At 38.2% G+C, this 15,547-nt stretch overlaps 1 protein-coding gene across 1 annotated transcript in view; it reads left to right on the top strand.

The window, feature by feature from the left end:
* The window catches only part of Mef2c (myocyte enhancer factor 2C), a 124,969-nt gene extending 110,429 nt beyond the window's left edge, over window positions 1-14,540 (top strand). Inside the window, exons 7-10 of the mRNA XM_059276308.1 lie at window positions 314-486; window positions 2,865-2,994; window positions 3,568-3,703; window positions 9,782-14,540. Of these exons, the coding sequence (XP_059132291.1) occupies window positions 314-486; window positions 2,865-2,994; window positions 3,568-3,703; window positions 9,782-10,103 (761 nt within the window). The 3' untranslated portion in view covers window positions 10,104-14,540. The remainder of the gene's footprint in view (window positions 1-313; window positions 487-2,864; window positions 2,995-3,567; window positions 3,704-9,781) is intronic.
* Window positions 14,541-15,547: the final 1,007 nt, after the last annotated feature.

Here is a 15,547-nt window from a genome sequence, read left to right as displayed (position 1 = left end):
CTTTCTTCCGGGGGAGAAAAACTTAATAGGAAAAAAAAAAAGCATATGATATGCAGATTTCTGATCAAGTTAACAAAGATTCGCTCTCTTCTCACAGAAAAAGTTTTTAATATTCTTTCAGAGGTATATGAAACAATTAACTGGGTTGCTGCCTGTCACACAGAGGGTAAATCAGTCAGCCTATGAGCTTTCATGTGTTCCTAGCAATATCTCACTGTTAAGCGTTCTCTTTTCTTCTCTTCCAGGCTGTTCTTTCAAAGCATGCTCGAATCTAGATTTCTCCCTGAGTTCTGTCACTGTTTTGTATTAACAGGGAATGGATATGGCAACCCCCGAAACTCACCAGGTCTGCTGGTCTCACCTGGTAACTTGAACAAGAATATCCAAGCCAAATCTCCTCCCCCTATGAATCTAGGGATGAATAATCGGAAGCCAGATCTCCGAGTTCTTATTCCACCAGGCAGCAAGAACACCATGCCATCAGTGGTAATGCCCAACTTCTGTCCTTAATACGTGTTGATGAGAGCTTGTCTGGATGTGCTTTGCTGTTTTAGTGTTTGTTGACATAGGAATTTCTTATGTCACCCCAGAAAATTAACACTATTGGTGAATGGCGTTTTTAATCCTATTGATGGGGCTGATTTTGCATTTTCCTTTTCTATATTAAAAGAAATCCAATAAACTCTTCTTCAGGGTTGTTTTTCTGGAATATGAAAAAGCAGTTCTTCCTAAGGCTCTAAGTTTATAGTTAGAAAAGCAGTTCTACCGAGGATCCGATCATATAGCCCATCGGAAGAGTAATTATGAAGAGCTCCATGAAAGTAGTTACACACTGTTGAGCTGTTTGTGTTCTCGGGAGGCTGACAGTGAAAAACGCTTTCCCTGATTCCTAAACGAAATGTCTTACATTAATTGGAAATCTCCTTCTTATGTATCACTTCTTTAATATCTAATCTACCTTTGCGTTGTCTCAGCTCATCTTTGCCTTTACATACTTAATGAAAATTTCTAACTCCCCCAAGCAAGCTGTGTTAAAACCCAAGAAAATCTGAGAACCAGTGTTACATTTTATATCAAAAGATGTTGTGACGTGCTTTTAAGGGAAAATATAGAAATATAAAATATAGACTTAAACATATATAAAATTCACATGCTGTACCATTCCTTGCTCATGAGACTCATGCCTAAGATGGAAAGAATATTGTGGTATCAATCTCAAAAACAAAGATAGATAGACAGACAGATAGATAGACAGATGACAAGTAGAATGTTCCCCAAATCAGCAGTGCTTACCAGTGAGAACATTTATAACAAAGATTTAGTCGACAGATTTAAATTATTCTACAAATATTTCTTTCTTTCTGTTTTTTAGAATGCTCAGCTCTGTGGCATGCTTAGGAGTAAAATAGTCCTGTGGACTGATTACTTTATTATTATATTCATTTTGAGTATCTAGCCAAAATCAAATAATATGTGACATTCCCTTTAGAAAAGACTGGATCTAATAAATAAAACCTCCCACGGTGATACAGTCGATGAGGGCCAGGCATGGCAAGCAGTGTCTCTCAGCAGATTTATCCCACATCCCTTAAAACTGGTGCATTCCCAAAGATTCTGCAATTGGCAGGTCGTGTCTCTTCCCTGGTTATCAGGTGTGGCTCCCTCCCTTCCCTCTAGCAAGTAGGTTTAAAGTACAGTCCTTTTTTTTAAATCAGAATTTGGTGGTGAAATAATGAACATGGAGACACTGACCTGTGCTGAAACCCAGATAGACTGCCTTCCCATTCGAGACCGGCATCTCACTAAGGGAAACAAAGAATGCCTTTGTTAGGAGTTGTCTTTGGAGTGTGGTGTGTAAAACCGCTTAAATTGTTGTGTCTATCAAGGGGTGCTTCTCGTTTTGTTGAAAAGATTTTCACAGTTATAAATATTTACAGACACTAATTAATAAACTCCTTCCCCATGCTCTCAGTCTGAGGATGTGGACCTGCTGTTGGTAAGTGGTAAGAATGTTTCCCTTGGAGGGCACCGTTCAGGAGAATAACAAAACTCCTTCAGTGTAAGGTGCTAGCTGTGTTCAAATGGACAGATTTTAAAATTTACCTTACTGAATGACGATATTGATTATGCTTAAGCGTCATTAGTTTCTAGGGTTCTTGTGGGCCTTTTTCCCCTATCCCTACCTTTTAACTAGAGGCCATTTTTTAAATGTTTTAAGACTGAACTTTCTCTAAAATCCAAACACAAAAAATTTTTCTTTAGTTATCGAGCAGTAAAATGCTTATTTTTCAAGATTTAAAATACCATTATTCTAAGCGAATGCATCTTTTACCTCCTTGTTATAAGGAGTTAATTACTGGCTTTAGCTACTTTGCCATCTTTTTGAGGAAGTTTAGAAGCTGAAGAAAGTGGTCAGAGCACCACCTGCTGGCCAGAATCTAGCATGACCCCCCCCATCTCTGTCAGCTTGGCTGCATATAGAACTAACTGATCATAAAACCCACCGTGGTTGATTTTAATTTTTTAATTTGCATTTGAATAAAAACTGAAACAATAGCAGTACAGTATACATATTTCATCAGTTCTCAACATAGTCTGTTTTTACCCATAATAAAGCTATGGTACTTGTTACTAGTTCAGTTGCCTAGGAGATACTGATGTAATGGGTTACTATGGCAACAGCTGGTCTCTTGAAGGATTGTAAATGATAGGGTTGGCAGAGTTCATAGAGACACATGTTAAATGATTAATTTCATGAGCTTTGTACCAACTTATTTCTTTATGTGAAAAACTAATAGTGAGACCTAATATTTTTAACTTTTTAAAATCTGCCATCAATAATGTCCTTTTATTTACTTTAAAAGAATCAAAGGATAAATAACTCCCAGTCGGCTCAGTCATTGGCTACCCCAGTGGTTTCCGTAGCAACTCCTACTTTACCAGGACAAGGAATGGGAGGATATCCATCAGCCATTTCAACAACATATGGTACTGGTGAGTAGCTTTGCTATGTGCAAATATTACAGTAAACACTTCTTTAAAAAGCATATTTTAAAAGTTATGTTCTTTACCCTGTAGGGAGCTTGTGTGGTGCCTGTGTCCAAAATGCACTGTACCATTACTTATGCTTTCCTAAGGCAAAGTGATTGTCTACAGTGTTCTTTTCTAAGTGCCTGGAAGTTTTATTTACCCAAAGTGAGTTCAAAATGTCAAGGACATTGAGCTACTATTTCTTTAGTGTAATAGAAAGCTCACTTTATTGAGATTTTTAAATGAGAAAAAATTCTAGACCATAAAACGTGCATACTTTACACTTTTTAACAAAGTTAGTGTAATAAGCTATAATTGCAGGATCTGTTACTTTAAACCTTTTGTGAAATCCTTACTTGGGTGAATAAAATTATTTTTAAATTAAAATTATCCCTGGTGTTTTATTTTCTGCTTTCCTCAAATCAAAACCTTTGACTCGATGATGTTTTTTAATTGAAAATGTTTAATTTTATTTGCCATTGGACAGTTTCCAAACTAAGTGTTTCTCCTTGCTCTCCTCTTCATCCCTTCCTCTAGAGTACTCCCTGAGCAGTGCAGACCTGTCGTCTCTCTCTGGCTTCAACACGGCCAGTGCTCTTCACCTTGGCTCAGTAACTGGCTGGCAGCAGCAGCACCTACATAGCATGCCACCATCTGCCCTCAGTCAGTTGGGGTAAGCAATATTTATGTCTTTCTATCCTAACCAGAGATGGTGTTTTTAAATGATGAAGGCCTGTCTTTAACAGTGTGCTTTCATATCCACTAAAGGGCATAGAATTGAACCTCTGTGAAAGACACTTTCAGATCACATGTTTCAAGTACCTTAGATATCACTTCACATATTTTTTACATGAATGTGAAGCACTAATATTTAGGTACAGTCTTTCCTTCATGTGTGAGACTCTGTTTCCTTGTAACGTTCTGTCAGTGAGATGGAGGTTTGGATTAGATTTCTGCAGGGTTAGGTTTTTTTGGGAAATTTTGAAAGTATTTATAGTTATGATTCTTTACATTTTTTTGAGCTGAGCTTCTCACTTAGCACAAACTACATAATTTCCTCTAATATGAACCTAATGTTCATAGCATCAACTGTTGAATCTCTATATAGGCTTTAAATATGTATAATGTATTCATAGTATAGTTGTCTAGTTATATCCATTGTATTAAAATATATGCGCAAATACTAATTAACACATGCAATACTAATTACTGAATTTGAGTATAAAAATAACTTTTGTTGTTTTCTGGTCAAAGTATGTATCTTTCTGCCCCCTTGTGGTAGCTTTGAGATGCATCTTTGTCATAGAAATGACTTCTGTCATTTATCTATGGAGAAACTCAAACTCTAAAATGCCCTGAATCCACAATTTACACTCTATCTTGTAGCAATTAAACCAGGCACCACATTTTAATTTGAAATAATAATTACAGAATTCAGTTAGTCTTAGAAAACAAATAGGACATAACTACTTAAAGATGAATTTTTATATTTTAAAAACATCCTACATACCCATCCCACTTTTGGTTTTCTATTGAGCTATTTTAGTTACAAATTAGTAATATTATTTAACTAGCTTTGTATCTGAATGCCTAGGAAGGTCTATTGATTCAAATACAAGTCATTAATTGGTACTATGACTTCATTGTTCCTGCCTTCTCCTCTCCCCTCCCCCACTGCACTTCATTTGGTATTGATGTAACATAGATCAGAGTTCTAATATACCATTCAAGAGTCGCTTGCTGTGGCCGTTCCACTGACAAATCACTGTCACTGAAAATCTACCCTTCATGTGCACAATAAGACAAATTCACATGGCATTATGGCTATGCTTTCTTGAAAGGGTGCTACCATTAAAGATGTATGAAATGTCGGTCAACAGTGTTCTTCTTAAGGCATTTAAATTTTCCCTCCAGCACTAATTATCTAGGTAGATTCTAGATGCAATAGCTTTTTCTGGAAATTATCACTAAGTACATAATACTACCCAGACAATGTTACATATACATACGTACACAGCATTGTACTGACCTACTTGTCAACAATAAGGGGAACTGTTCATTTCTAATTTTTCACAAAATTCATCCATCATAACACTAAATTCCATCCCCCCCACGTCAAAAAGCCACATAATGACCAGCCAGTTGTCTTAATGGGTAAAGGTGCTTGTCACAAAACCTCATTAGCAGCCTTGACAGCCTAACTTTGATAGCTGGGACTCACATGGAGAAAGAGAATCAACTGCTCTGGGTGGACACGCACTTGCACCCACCTACACAGAACAAACAAATACATAATACAAGATGTTGTGTCATTTCATTTGAATACCATTCTTCTTTTGCTTATGAATGATGCCAGATCGTTTTTAATTATGAGGGTATACACATATTTGTTATTTTGACCATACACACAATTTAAAAACCTATCACATGGGGAAAACATAATTCTCTACTACCCTTGAGCAAGAAGGGAATGAGTGGTACCCCAAGAATAAAGGAAAACTGAGTTCCATCAGCCAAGGATCCCCCTTTTTCTTTCAAAACCAAATCTTCTTGTGCATAATATTTGAATTTAGTCTATGAGCTGCAGTTGTACTTAATCATTCCCGGACCCCTCACATTGATAGGCTGAACAAGCCTTTATAACTCCACAGTCAGCACCAGCACCTGCCCCTCTCTCCTCCTCTGTCACCTATACCACTTCCCTCATCCTCTCTCACAGCAGCTGTTTATAAGGTATCTTCAGATAGGCTACCTCATCTTCTCACATACTGTTCTGTAGAAAACCCCAACTTATAACTTGTATGTAAAATTAAGTATATGGGCTGCCTTAATTCCTTAGAACAGCGGTTCTCAACCTGTGGGTCGAAACTCCTTTGGGGGGTCGTGAATCAGATATCGCGCATATCATATATTTACATTATGATTCATACCCATAGCAAAAATTACAATTTTGAAGTAGCAATGAAATAACGTTATGATTGGGGTCACCACAACATGAGGAACCATATTAAAGAGTTGCAGCATTAGGAAGGCTGAGAACCACTTGCCTTAGAGAATGAATCAGGTAAAAGGATTCGTATGTTTTCCAAGTCAAAGGGTCTCACAGATTTGTGCTTAGGGCTCATTTTTTTTTAGGTAGATACTATATTTTAAGCACAGAATGGGATAGATTTTTAGCTCTACCAAAGTCAAGACTTCCAGAATTCTAAAACGACTACTGTAATTCTCTCAAAATAACGACATATAATAGAACTCTTCCTATTTGTCCATGAAAACAAAGGTGTCCACTTGGTCCCTTCCAGCACTGTCTGCAAGGCCAGGCTTGAGACACTATGCAGTGTCTATGTTGTATAACAAAGTTAGACAAGAAGCATACACTAATTGTATGTAGGAAGAGACATTCCCGGTGAAAGGACTCACCATTTTAGAGACACAACCCTTGACCTTTAGGCCCTCTTTTGATTGCTGGCTAGAAAATGACAACCTGTTTTCTGTAAGTCTGCCCACTCTCTTTGTTGATGAGAGTACTCAATACATACCGAAAGAGGGAGAGAGGAAGATTAGTCAGACAGAGATTACTTTTAAAAGTTAGGCTCCATGGGCTGTGTGTGGTCCCAGTCTTATTCTGCTCTATATAGTAAGTTCCAGGTCAGTCAGAGTTACAGAGTGAAACCCAGCCTCCAGGGGCAAAAAAAGGTGAGGCTCAGAGGCTGGAGAGATGATGGCTTAGCAGCTCAAAGTGTGGCTGGTCGTGCAGAAGGCCCAGGACACTCAAGTCAGGTGGTTCACAACTAACTACCTGCAAGCCTAGCTCCAGAAAATCCAGTGTCCTCTTCTTCCCTCCCCCCCACCTCCCGCCTCCGCAGGAACCTGCAACACACATGCACAAACTCACACAGAGACATACACATACACACATAAATAAAAATAAAAGGAATCTTTTTAAAAAAGTCAGGCTCAGATGAGCCTGACGTGAACAATAATTCCAGCATCTAGGAGACCAAGACACGAGGATTAAAAGTTTGAGGCCAGCCTGGCATACAAAATGAGACTCTATTTCACAGAAGGGAAAAAAAGGTAAATGTAGTAGGGAAACCTAATTTTCTCGAGGTGATAGAGTAAGAGGAACTTACATAAAACTATCCATATTTTATTTCTGAACGATTTGGAGGAAGAGTAATTTTCTCAGCTTAAAACCCTGTGTAGTGGATTGGAGCTAGCAAAGAGGACCTGAAAAGGTACCCTACACACCTGACCCCTCCCCGCCTCTCCTCCTGCCTCTTTCTCACCCACTCACACCTGTAGCATCTCACAATTGTCTATGGCTGTATTTTGTTCTCAAGAACAGACTAGCATATGTACAGCTGAATGATGTGAATGCTGCTATTTCTTGTGGAGAAAGCCCTTCTTTGACGGCAGAGATTAGCCGCTCCATGTTGCGTCCTGTGCTCCAGGGAAATGAAGCGGAGACTAAGAGACCAATTATATCCCTTTCCTGTAGAGTCAGTCCCCACAACTACACAGCTCAGAACAAGCTTGTGCATCCATTTAGTGGCAAAGGAAATCCCACCACCAGATAAATGGTTCCAGTTAGAGAAAAGAATCACCAAAAGCTGTTCTGTCTTTTGTGAGGAACAAGATGCAGCTAAACTTCTATGTGGCCATTGATATTGGGAACTGAGGCAAATAAAAGGGTAGTTCATCTTTCAGATGACATTAAAGAAACATCATTTTGCTCATACTACTTTGAATTTAATTTATGTAGATAAGTTACCTATATGACCCAACTCACCAAGTTTTTAGAAATTTCCCATTCTACTATGTTTAGAGAAATGCAAGTTAAATGTCAAAGAATGGAGAAAAGTATTTATTGATGTGTCATTTCCAGGCTCCTAATTGACATTCATTATTAAGCACTTGTATGATCCATAGCAGAAGCATTTAATTAAACATTAGTGAAATGGTTTTTCTTACCCAGAGCCAGGAAAACTCTTTCTTCCAGAAATCAAAAGAGGATTTCCTCAAACATCAAAATGAATCATTAAGTAACTTTGAACCAGTATAAAATTGTCAACCATTATGGAGCCTTTGAAATACAGGTGTTTTCCTACCCCATCTCAATATATTCTTGATTTAAAGATGATTTAATTAAAAGTCTTAGAAAATTAGAAAATTAATATAAACTAAAATAACAAGCTTCAGATAAATAGTTCCATGAATAAACTGAGATTGAAAACCATGTGCACTGGGATTGGGATCTTGGTCTGAGTGGTCGGAGGGCCAAAGAAAGAAGGGCTGATTAAAGCAGCAGAGAATTCTCTTTATGTTGTCCTCCATGTTAGCTCATCTATTAATAAGAGGAAAGTAATTCCTTGCCAGTAGGTGGTGCTTTTGTATAAAACATTACTCAATGATAAACTCGTTTCTAACTAATTTTATATCTCTGCGCATCCTAAACCCATACCACATCTCCCAAAAGGCCAGCCCCGAGTTATTCCAGTTTTCTCTGAAATATACTCACATTGTTTCCCTGCTCAGAAAGACACAACTAGTTCCCCCCCTTAGGAAGCAGTATGCTTACATACATGAATAGGTAGGCTTCCTTTCTTTTGTTTAAAATCCGCGTGTCTGTGCAGATAATTATTTCCTGTGAATACCCCTCAGTTAAAGCGACTGCTGTACTCTCTCGACAGTGTAGTTGGGTCACCTTGGCTCTGACTGTGGATGTCAATGCAATCAGAAGGCAGGAACAAGAACACAGACATTTTAAAGTTGATGCAAGGTGACCACAGTTTGCCTTGATTCAAGTCAGAGATTGCCAAGCTCTACGTAAAGGCTTAATGCTTCTCTCTCCAGAATATCACGTCTAAAGTCTCTCAGGAAACACCCTTTGGAAATCAGTAAGGATTAGTATCATAGTAATAGCACACTCCCATTCCTTAAGAAACAACAGATTCACCAAATCATATTAGTTATAAATAAAAGGAGCGGCCCTAAGTACCCCATCATTACTACTGCTTAGCCAGAGTAAAGTAAGAGGAATCGGGACTACAGACAAGATTTTCATCCCATACAACTGCAAAAGATAAGATAGTCCAGTTAGGCATCAGTTTCAGTGAGATGTTTTTAAAGCAGTATTTAAATTTTTTTGTAGATAATATTCAGTCCTTTTCCCCTCCTTTGCCCTCCCAAGCTTTACATGAGATATATATTTATTCTATAACATCTGATATGTTCTGTTCATTTGAAATTCAAACTGTTCACTTTCCCTTAGTGCTGTATATCTCCACTTGTGTGGGAATATTAATTGAAAGGAGAGAGAGCTTATATCAATATCAGTTTTTCAAAACAACACAGGCGTTAGTAAACCAAGAGAGCCTGGTTCAGAACCAAGCACCATCCCCCAAGGCTCAGAAAATGAAAGACTGGAAATCATACAGAGAAAATTCCATGAAGACAGAATGACTCTTGTATCATGTCTTAAACCTTTATAAAAAAGGCAGTCTATATGGTTTCAGTCTCTTAGGGGCGACAGAGAATTCATGAGGCCTGGGCCAGTTCAGTAGTGTTAACCACCAGGCAGAGGCATTCTCAACTGCTCTAGGCAGTGACAGCCCTCGGTGCGAACCGCGCTTCTCCCTCCGGGCGTGCCCTGGAGTGTCTGCGCGTCGTTAAGCTGATGTGTTTGTAATGTGAGTTCCTGGGGCCTGCAGGAACTCTAACTGTAACTGGGTTTCCTTTCCTCCTACAGAGCTTGCACTAGCACTCACTTATCTCAGAGTTCAAATCTCTCCCTGCCTTCTACTCAAAGCCTCAACATCAAGTCAGAACCTGTTTCTCCTCCTAGAGACCGTACCACCACCCCTTCGAGATACCCACAACACACGCGCCACGAGGCGGGGAGGTCTCCTGTTGACAGCTTGAGCAGCTGCAGCAGTTCCTACGATGGGAGCGACCGAGAGGATCACCGGAACGAATTCCACTCCCCCATTGGACTCACCAGACCTTCGCCGGACGAAAGGGAAAGCCCCTCAGTCAAGCGCATGCGGCTCTCTGAAGGATGGGCGACATGATCACATTATTACTTAATAGTTTTTTTTTTTCTTGCAGTGTGTGTGTGTGCTATACCTTAATGGGGAAGGGGGGTCGATATGCATTATATGTGCCGTGTGTGGAAAAAAAAAAAACCGTCAGGTACTCTGTTTTGTAAAAGTACTTTTAAATTGCCTCAGTGATACAGTATAAAGATAAACAGAAATGCTGAGATAAGCTTAGCACTTGAGTTGTACAACAGAACACTTGTACAAAATAGATTTTAAGGCTAACTTCTCTTCACTGTTGTGCTCCTTTGCAAAATGTATGTTACAATAGATAGTGTCATGTTGCAGGGTCAACGTTATTTACATGTAAATAGACAAAAGGAAGCATTTGCCAAAAGCGGCAGATCTTTACTGAAAGAGAGCAGCTGTTATGCAACATATAGAAAAATGTATAGACGTTTGGACAGACCCGGCAAGGGGTGGCCATTGGTAAATGTTAGGAACATGCCCGGTCACCTACCATCCCGAGGACGCTCACAAACCTGCAGGTATATCATTGGCGTATGGCACTCATTCAAAAGGATCAGAAACCATTCAAAGAGGACCATACCTACTTTAAAAGAAAAGAAAAGAAAAAAAGCAAAAACAAAAACAAAAAAAAACAAAAAAACAAAACAAAACAAAAAAAAACAGTGTGGCGTTTGAGAGCTAACGTATTTAATTAAATAAATAAATCTGGGTCTGCATCTCTTATTAAATAAAAAATATAAAAATATGTACATTACATTTTGCTTATTTTCATATAAAAGGTAAGAAAGAGTTTGCAAAGCATTTGTGGCTTTTTGTAGTTTACTTAAGCCAAAATGTGTTTTTTCCCCTCAATAGCTTCGCTAATATTTTAAACAGTCCTGTAAAAACCCACAGAGGACTTTTTGTATAGAAAGCACTACCCTAAGCCATGAGGAACTCCATGCTTTGCTAACCAAGATAACTGTTTTCTCTTTGTAGAAGTTTTGTTTTTGAAATGTGTATTTCTAATTATATAAAATATTAAGAATCTTTTAAAAATCTGTGAAATTAACATGCTTGTGTATAGCTTTCTAATATATATAATATTATGGTAATGGCAGAAGTTTTGTTTTCTTAATAGTGGGAGGGGGGCATATTTGTGCAGTTGCACATTTGAGTAACTATTTTCTTTCTGATTTCTTTTACTCTGCATACATTTTATAAGTTCGAGGTCAGCTGTCAAAAGGATAACCTGTGGGGTTAGAACATATTACATTGCAACATCCTAAATTGTTTTTAAAATGTCAACAAATTACTGAGTCAACTGACATCCATTGTATATACTAATTGGTTTCTTTCAAACTATTTTTTTTTTTTTTGCATTTTATCAAAAGCAGGGCCCCTTTCAGATCTCTCCATTTCACCACGCATCTTGGAATTCAGTAAGTTCATATCCTAACTTGCCCATATTTCTAAATTTACATAGTTCATGTTCAGCCTTGAATCTGATGTTTCTTAGAAATATGCCCAGAGTAAGAAGCTGTGTTGGGTCACATGTCCTGCAAGTTGGGCCCTAGGAACAAGAGATGTGAGTTTACTTGGTGGATAAGTTACAGATTTCTGTAGAGGAAAAATGTGAAAGACTGGGTGCTAGAAAGAAGGGAAACAGCTAAAGGGATGGTTACTTGTCGTCCACCCTCATGATTTTAACTGACCCACAACACTCTCGTCAGCAGTATAGGACTGTTGGACAACCTGGTGTGGCAGGACCCCATGTCACTTCTACACAAAGCATGTGTGCCATCTACTCTTCCTTCAGTAAAGAGATTTAATAGCCATTTCAAGAAATCCCATTAAAAAAACTTCTCTATGTCCCTTTTTTTTATTTTCAAGATAATTTAACTCTTGTCTAATATTTGTGTGCAAGGGATTAATTTTCAGACCCTTTAAAAGTGAGTGCCATAAAGAATCAATATATAGTGTTTAAGTGATATTTCAGGCTAGGAAATTATTTCCTTCTCTTGGAATGTGAAGATCTGTCGATTCATCTCCAGTCATCAATACTGACAAGCAGAGCAAAGAATATTGTAATATCAGCTCTGCTCGGTCATGTGTAGGACATGTTCATCCAGTTATTTTTATTTCCTTCTACCTGCATAGTTGCTGTGTTTCTCACTGTAAAAGGCTGCCGCTGGGTGGCAGAAGCCAAAAGACCTTATTAACGAGGCTATATTTTTCTTAACTTGATCTGCAATCCATAATTAGACCACGATGCACCTTTGGTTGTATCCGTATAGGATGCTAGCCTGCCTTGTAGTAATGTTTTATATATTTAAAACAAAATAAAGACATTGATCATTTCATATATATCCCACTACTAAAGGTATCCATGGAACATGAAGACTAGTATTTATGCAGAGGAAAAACAGGAAATCATCCCTACAAATATGGTTATCTATATACCTGTTCGAATGTTTGTGTGTGCACACAAACATGCACATGAAGTGAAAAAAAAAAAATCAGTCATTACTTCACTCTAGACTTAATTCCATCCTGATGATTCATGTTTATAACTTAATATGTATTAAATATGCAAGCATATCACAAATGTTCTTTGTCATTTCAAAATGCATTTGTTTATCAGTATCAATAGAATCTTGCCAGTGGGTGGGAAAGGGTCATATAAAAATATGAAGAAATAGCCATATTGAATTTTTACCTGCCATTTGCCTCGGCAACAAAGCAAACATGAGTTTCTAATGCTAAAGATAGAGTAAGCTAACGTGCCAGCAGAGGCCTCCGCTATTTATTATAGCAGTTCTGACCATAGTTTTTTACAAACTCCAGAAGAACAGACTCACTTGAAAATGGACGCCAGTCACCTCCTTCCCACTACTGATTTCAAAGCAGTAGCAGATAGCGAAGGGATAATCTAAGAATTTTTAAAGAGGATTCAATGAGAAGCACAATTTTTATTGTGGCCAGTCACATTCTATGAACAGTCACTGTCTATCTTTACGCTTCTGCCTTTTCTGTAACTCACCACTTATTGTATCTGCAAATCAAGTATGGTTTTTAATCACAGAAAGTCCTTCGTATCCAGGGGTCTGGGGCAGAGCTCTGAGGGATTATTATTTGACATTACCTGGCCTAGAGTAGTAGCATTTTAGACAACATTCATCATTGCAAGTAGGAAAACTGTAAGTGGCATTATTTCACATGGCTGCAAGTATTGTTATACCTAATCCTATTTTAAAAGAGTTTTGGTAACAGTAAGCTGAACAAATACTGGTAATGGTGTTGCAGTCTGTGTGAGCTGCACAACCTGTATACTGTACGCATTGATGTGTGGAGGCTGTTTATTTCAACCTTTTTTAAAATTGTGTTTTTTAGTAAAATGGCTTATTTTTTCCCAAAGGTGGAATTTCACGTTTTGTAATGATGAATATGAAAATGCTTGTCATCTTTAGATCATTTAAAGGTTAACTAAAGTGAGAATTGCAAAACAAATCCCAATACACTTTCTAAAAGCATGCCTGCCCTCTCTCACCTCTCTGTGTTTGTTTTTTGGCATACTTACCCTTTCCCTTAGAGATACCGTTTTTTTGCTCCCTCAATCCCTTCACTCTTTTTCCCCCCCAGAGAGTAAATGCTTTGTATTTCTTTCTTTAAAAAAAAAATTTGAAGAAGCCACTTGAACCTTCAATAAAGGCTGTTGCCTAGCATGGCATACTTCATCTGTTCTCGTTTGTACCATCTGCTACGGTATCGTCACTTGTGTGGCGCTAATTTCCTGCCGCTACAGATCTTTTGAAGATTGCTTGAATACTGGTGTCTGTTAGACTGCTTCAGACTACAGATGTAATTAAAGGCTTTTCTTACTATGTTTTAACCAAAGATGTGGAGCAATCCAAGCCACATAGCTTCTGCATTAAATTTGTCCATTTTGGTTATTTCCATAATCGGGTATTGCATTTTGCCTTCCCTGCTCATACCTCAAATTGATTCATACCTCAGTTTAATTCAAGGAGGTTCGCTAAGTGATGGATCCTGTTGTGTTTGAATGCAGCGGTGCACTCTGGCAGCAAACAGACCCGGGTCACTGTAGGCAGAGGACTTGGATTGCTTCATGGTTTGCTGTATCATTTTTCTTCTTTTTCCTTTTCTGAGGACTTGTTTCCATTCAATGAGAGTAATTAAAAATAGCTTGTAAATGAGGGCATACAAGCATTTGCAACAAGTATTCCAACAGAGGCTCACAGCGGCATAAGCTGGACTTTGTCGCCACTAGATGACAAGATGTTATACCTAAGTTAAACCACATCTGTGTATCTCAAGGGACTGAAATTCAGCTGTCTGTAGTGAATTAAAGTGGGAAATTTTCAAAGTTTCTCCTGCTGGAAATAAGGTATCATTTGTATTTTGCAGACAATTCAGTAAAGTTACTGGCTTTCTTAGTGACGCAGTGTCCGTGGTGCGTTCTTTTAATTAATGTTTTGCTGTTCAAATTTATTCCACTTTATCGTGTTTTTTTTTAACTTATCCCCAAGCACAAATGAGCTTTCTCAGTTTTCAGCTCAAAATATATGAAAAGATGGATATGTGTAGGAAGGTGTGAATTGGGTAACAGTTCTGAAGATAAGGGAGTACTCAGCCAGTGTGGGAAGTGGAAGCTTCTTTCTCAAAGTAGTTCCATGAAGATCTTTGCTTGTCTGTTGACAGAATTTCCCAGGGTCTTTATGAAAGGCGTTACCATGAAATAAATTATTGTTTTAACTAAAATGTATAGAAAGTGTTTTTCAGAAGCCTTCCTTTTTAAATCAAAATACCTTTGTTAAAAAGTTGGAAACATAGGCTTATATTAAATATTTGAATAAAGCAGTGGATTCACATATTAAAACTACAGATTATATAAATTAGCATAATCCAATTATAATTTCTCCTATGAGTGTTCTTTAAAGATCAATATGAGTCAGTGTAGCAACTGAAAGGAAGAAAAAGGAGTCACTGCCAGGCAACTGGACAGTTTGGATTTTTGCACTAACAGTGATTCTTGGTCTGAAAAATGAAAAAAAGGTACCTCAGTGGAAATTTTGCACAAGGCTCCAAAATCAGCACTACTTTCTTTAACTGATTTTCAGCAAACATTTATTAAGCAACAATTGTCTGTGACTCCTGTGCTAGCCTCCAGGATTCAAGAAGATGGAGCCCCTGCTTCCAGGAAACTTACAGACTAATGGGAGGTAGAAAGTGTTTTCAGAGGAGCCTCAGAAAGGAATGCCTTGACCATCTTCAGAGGACAGTCCCCGAGTGTAGACACTTTGAAATCTGGTTAGCTAGTTAAGCCTTGCCTTTTCATTTTGAAAGGTGGGCAGGATTAAGAAAAGCTCAGGAAGATCAAGCAGGCCAACTTCATGACCCATGGCCCTGCCCTGTGTTGACACTAATGTTCTGTCCTCACCACTGTG

The sequence above is a fragment of the Peromyscus eremicus genome, chromosome 11 (genome assembly GCF_949786415.1).
Source record: "Peromyscus eremicus chromosome 11, PerEre_H2_v1, whole genome shotgun sequence".
In the NCBI taxonomy this organism is placed as follows: domain Eukaryota; kingdom Metazoa; phylum Chordata; class Mammalia; order Rodentia; family Cricetidae; genus Peromyscus; species Peromyscus eremicus.
This window is presented reverse-complemented; position numbering and strand designations above follow the sequence as displayed.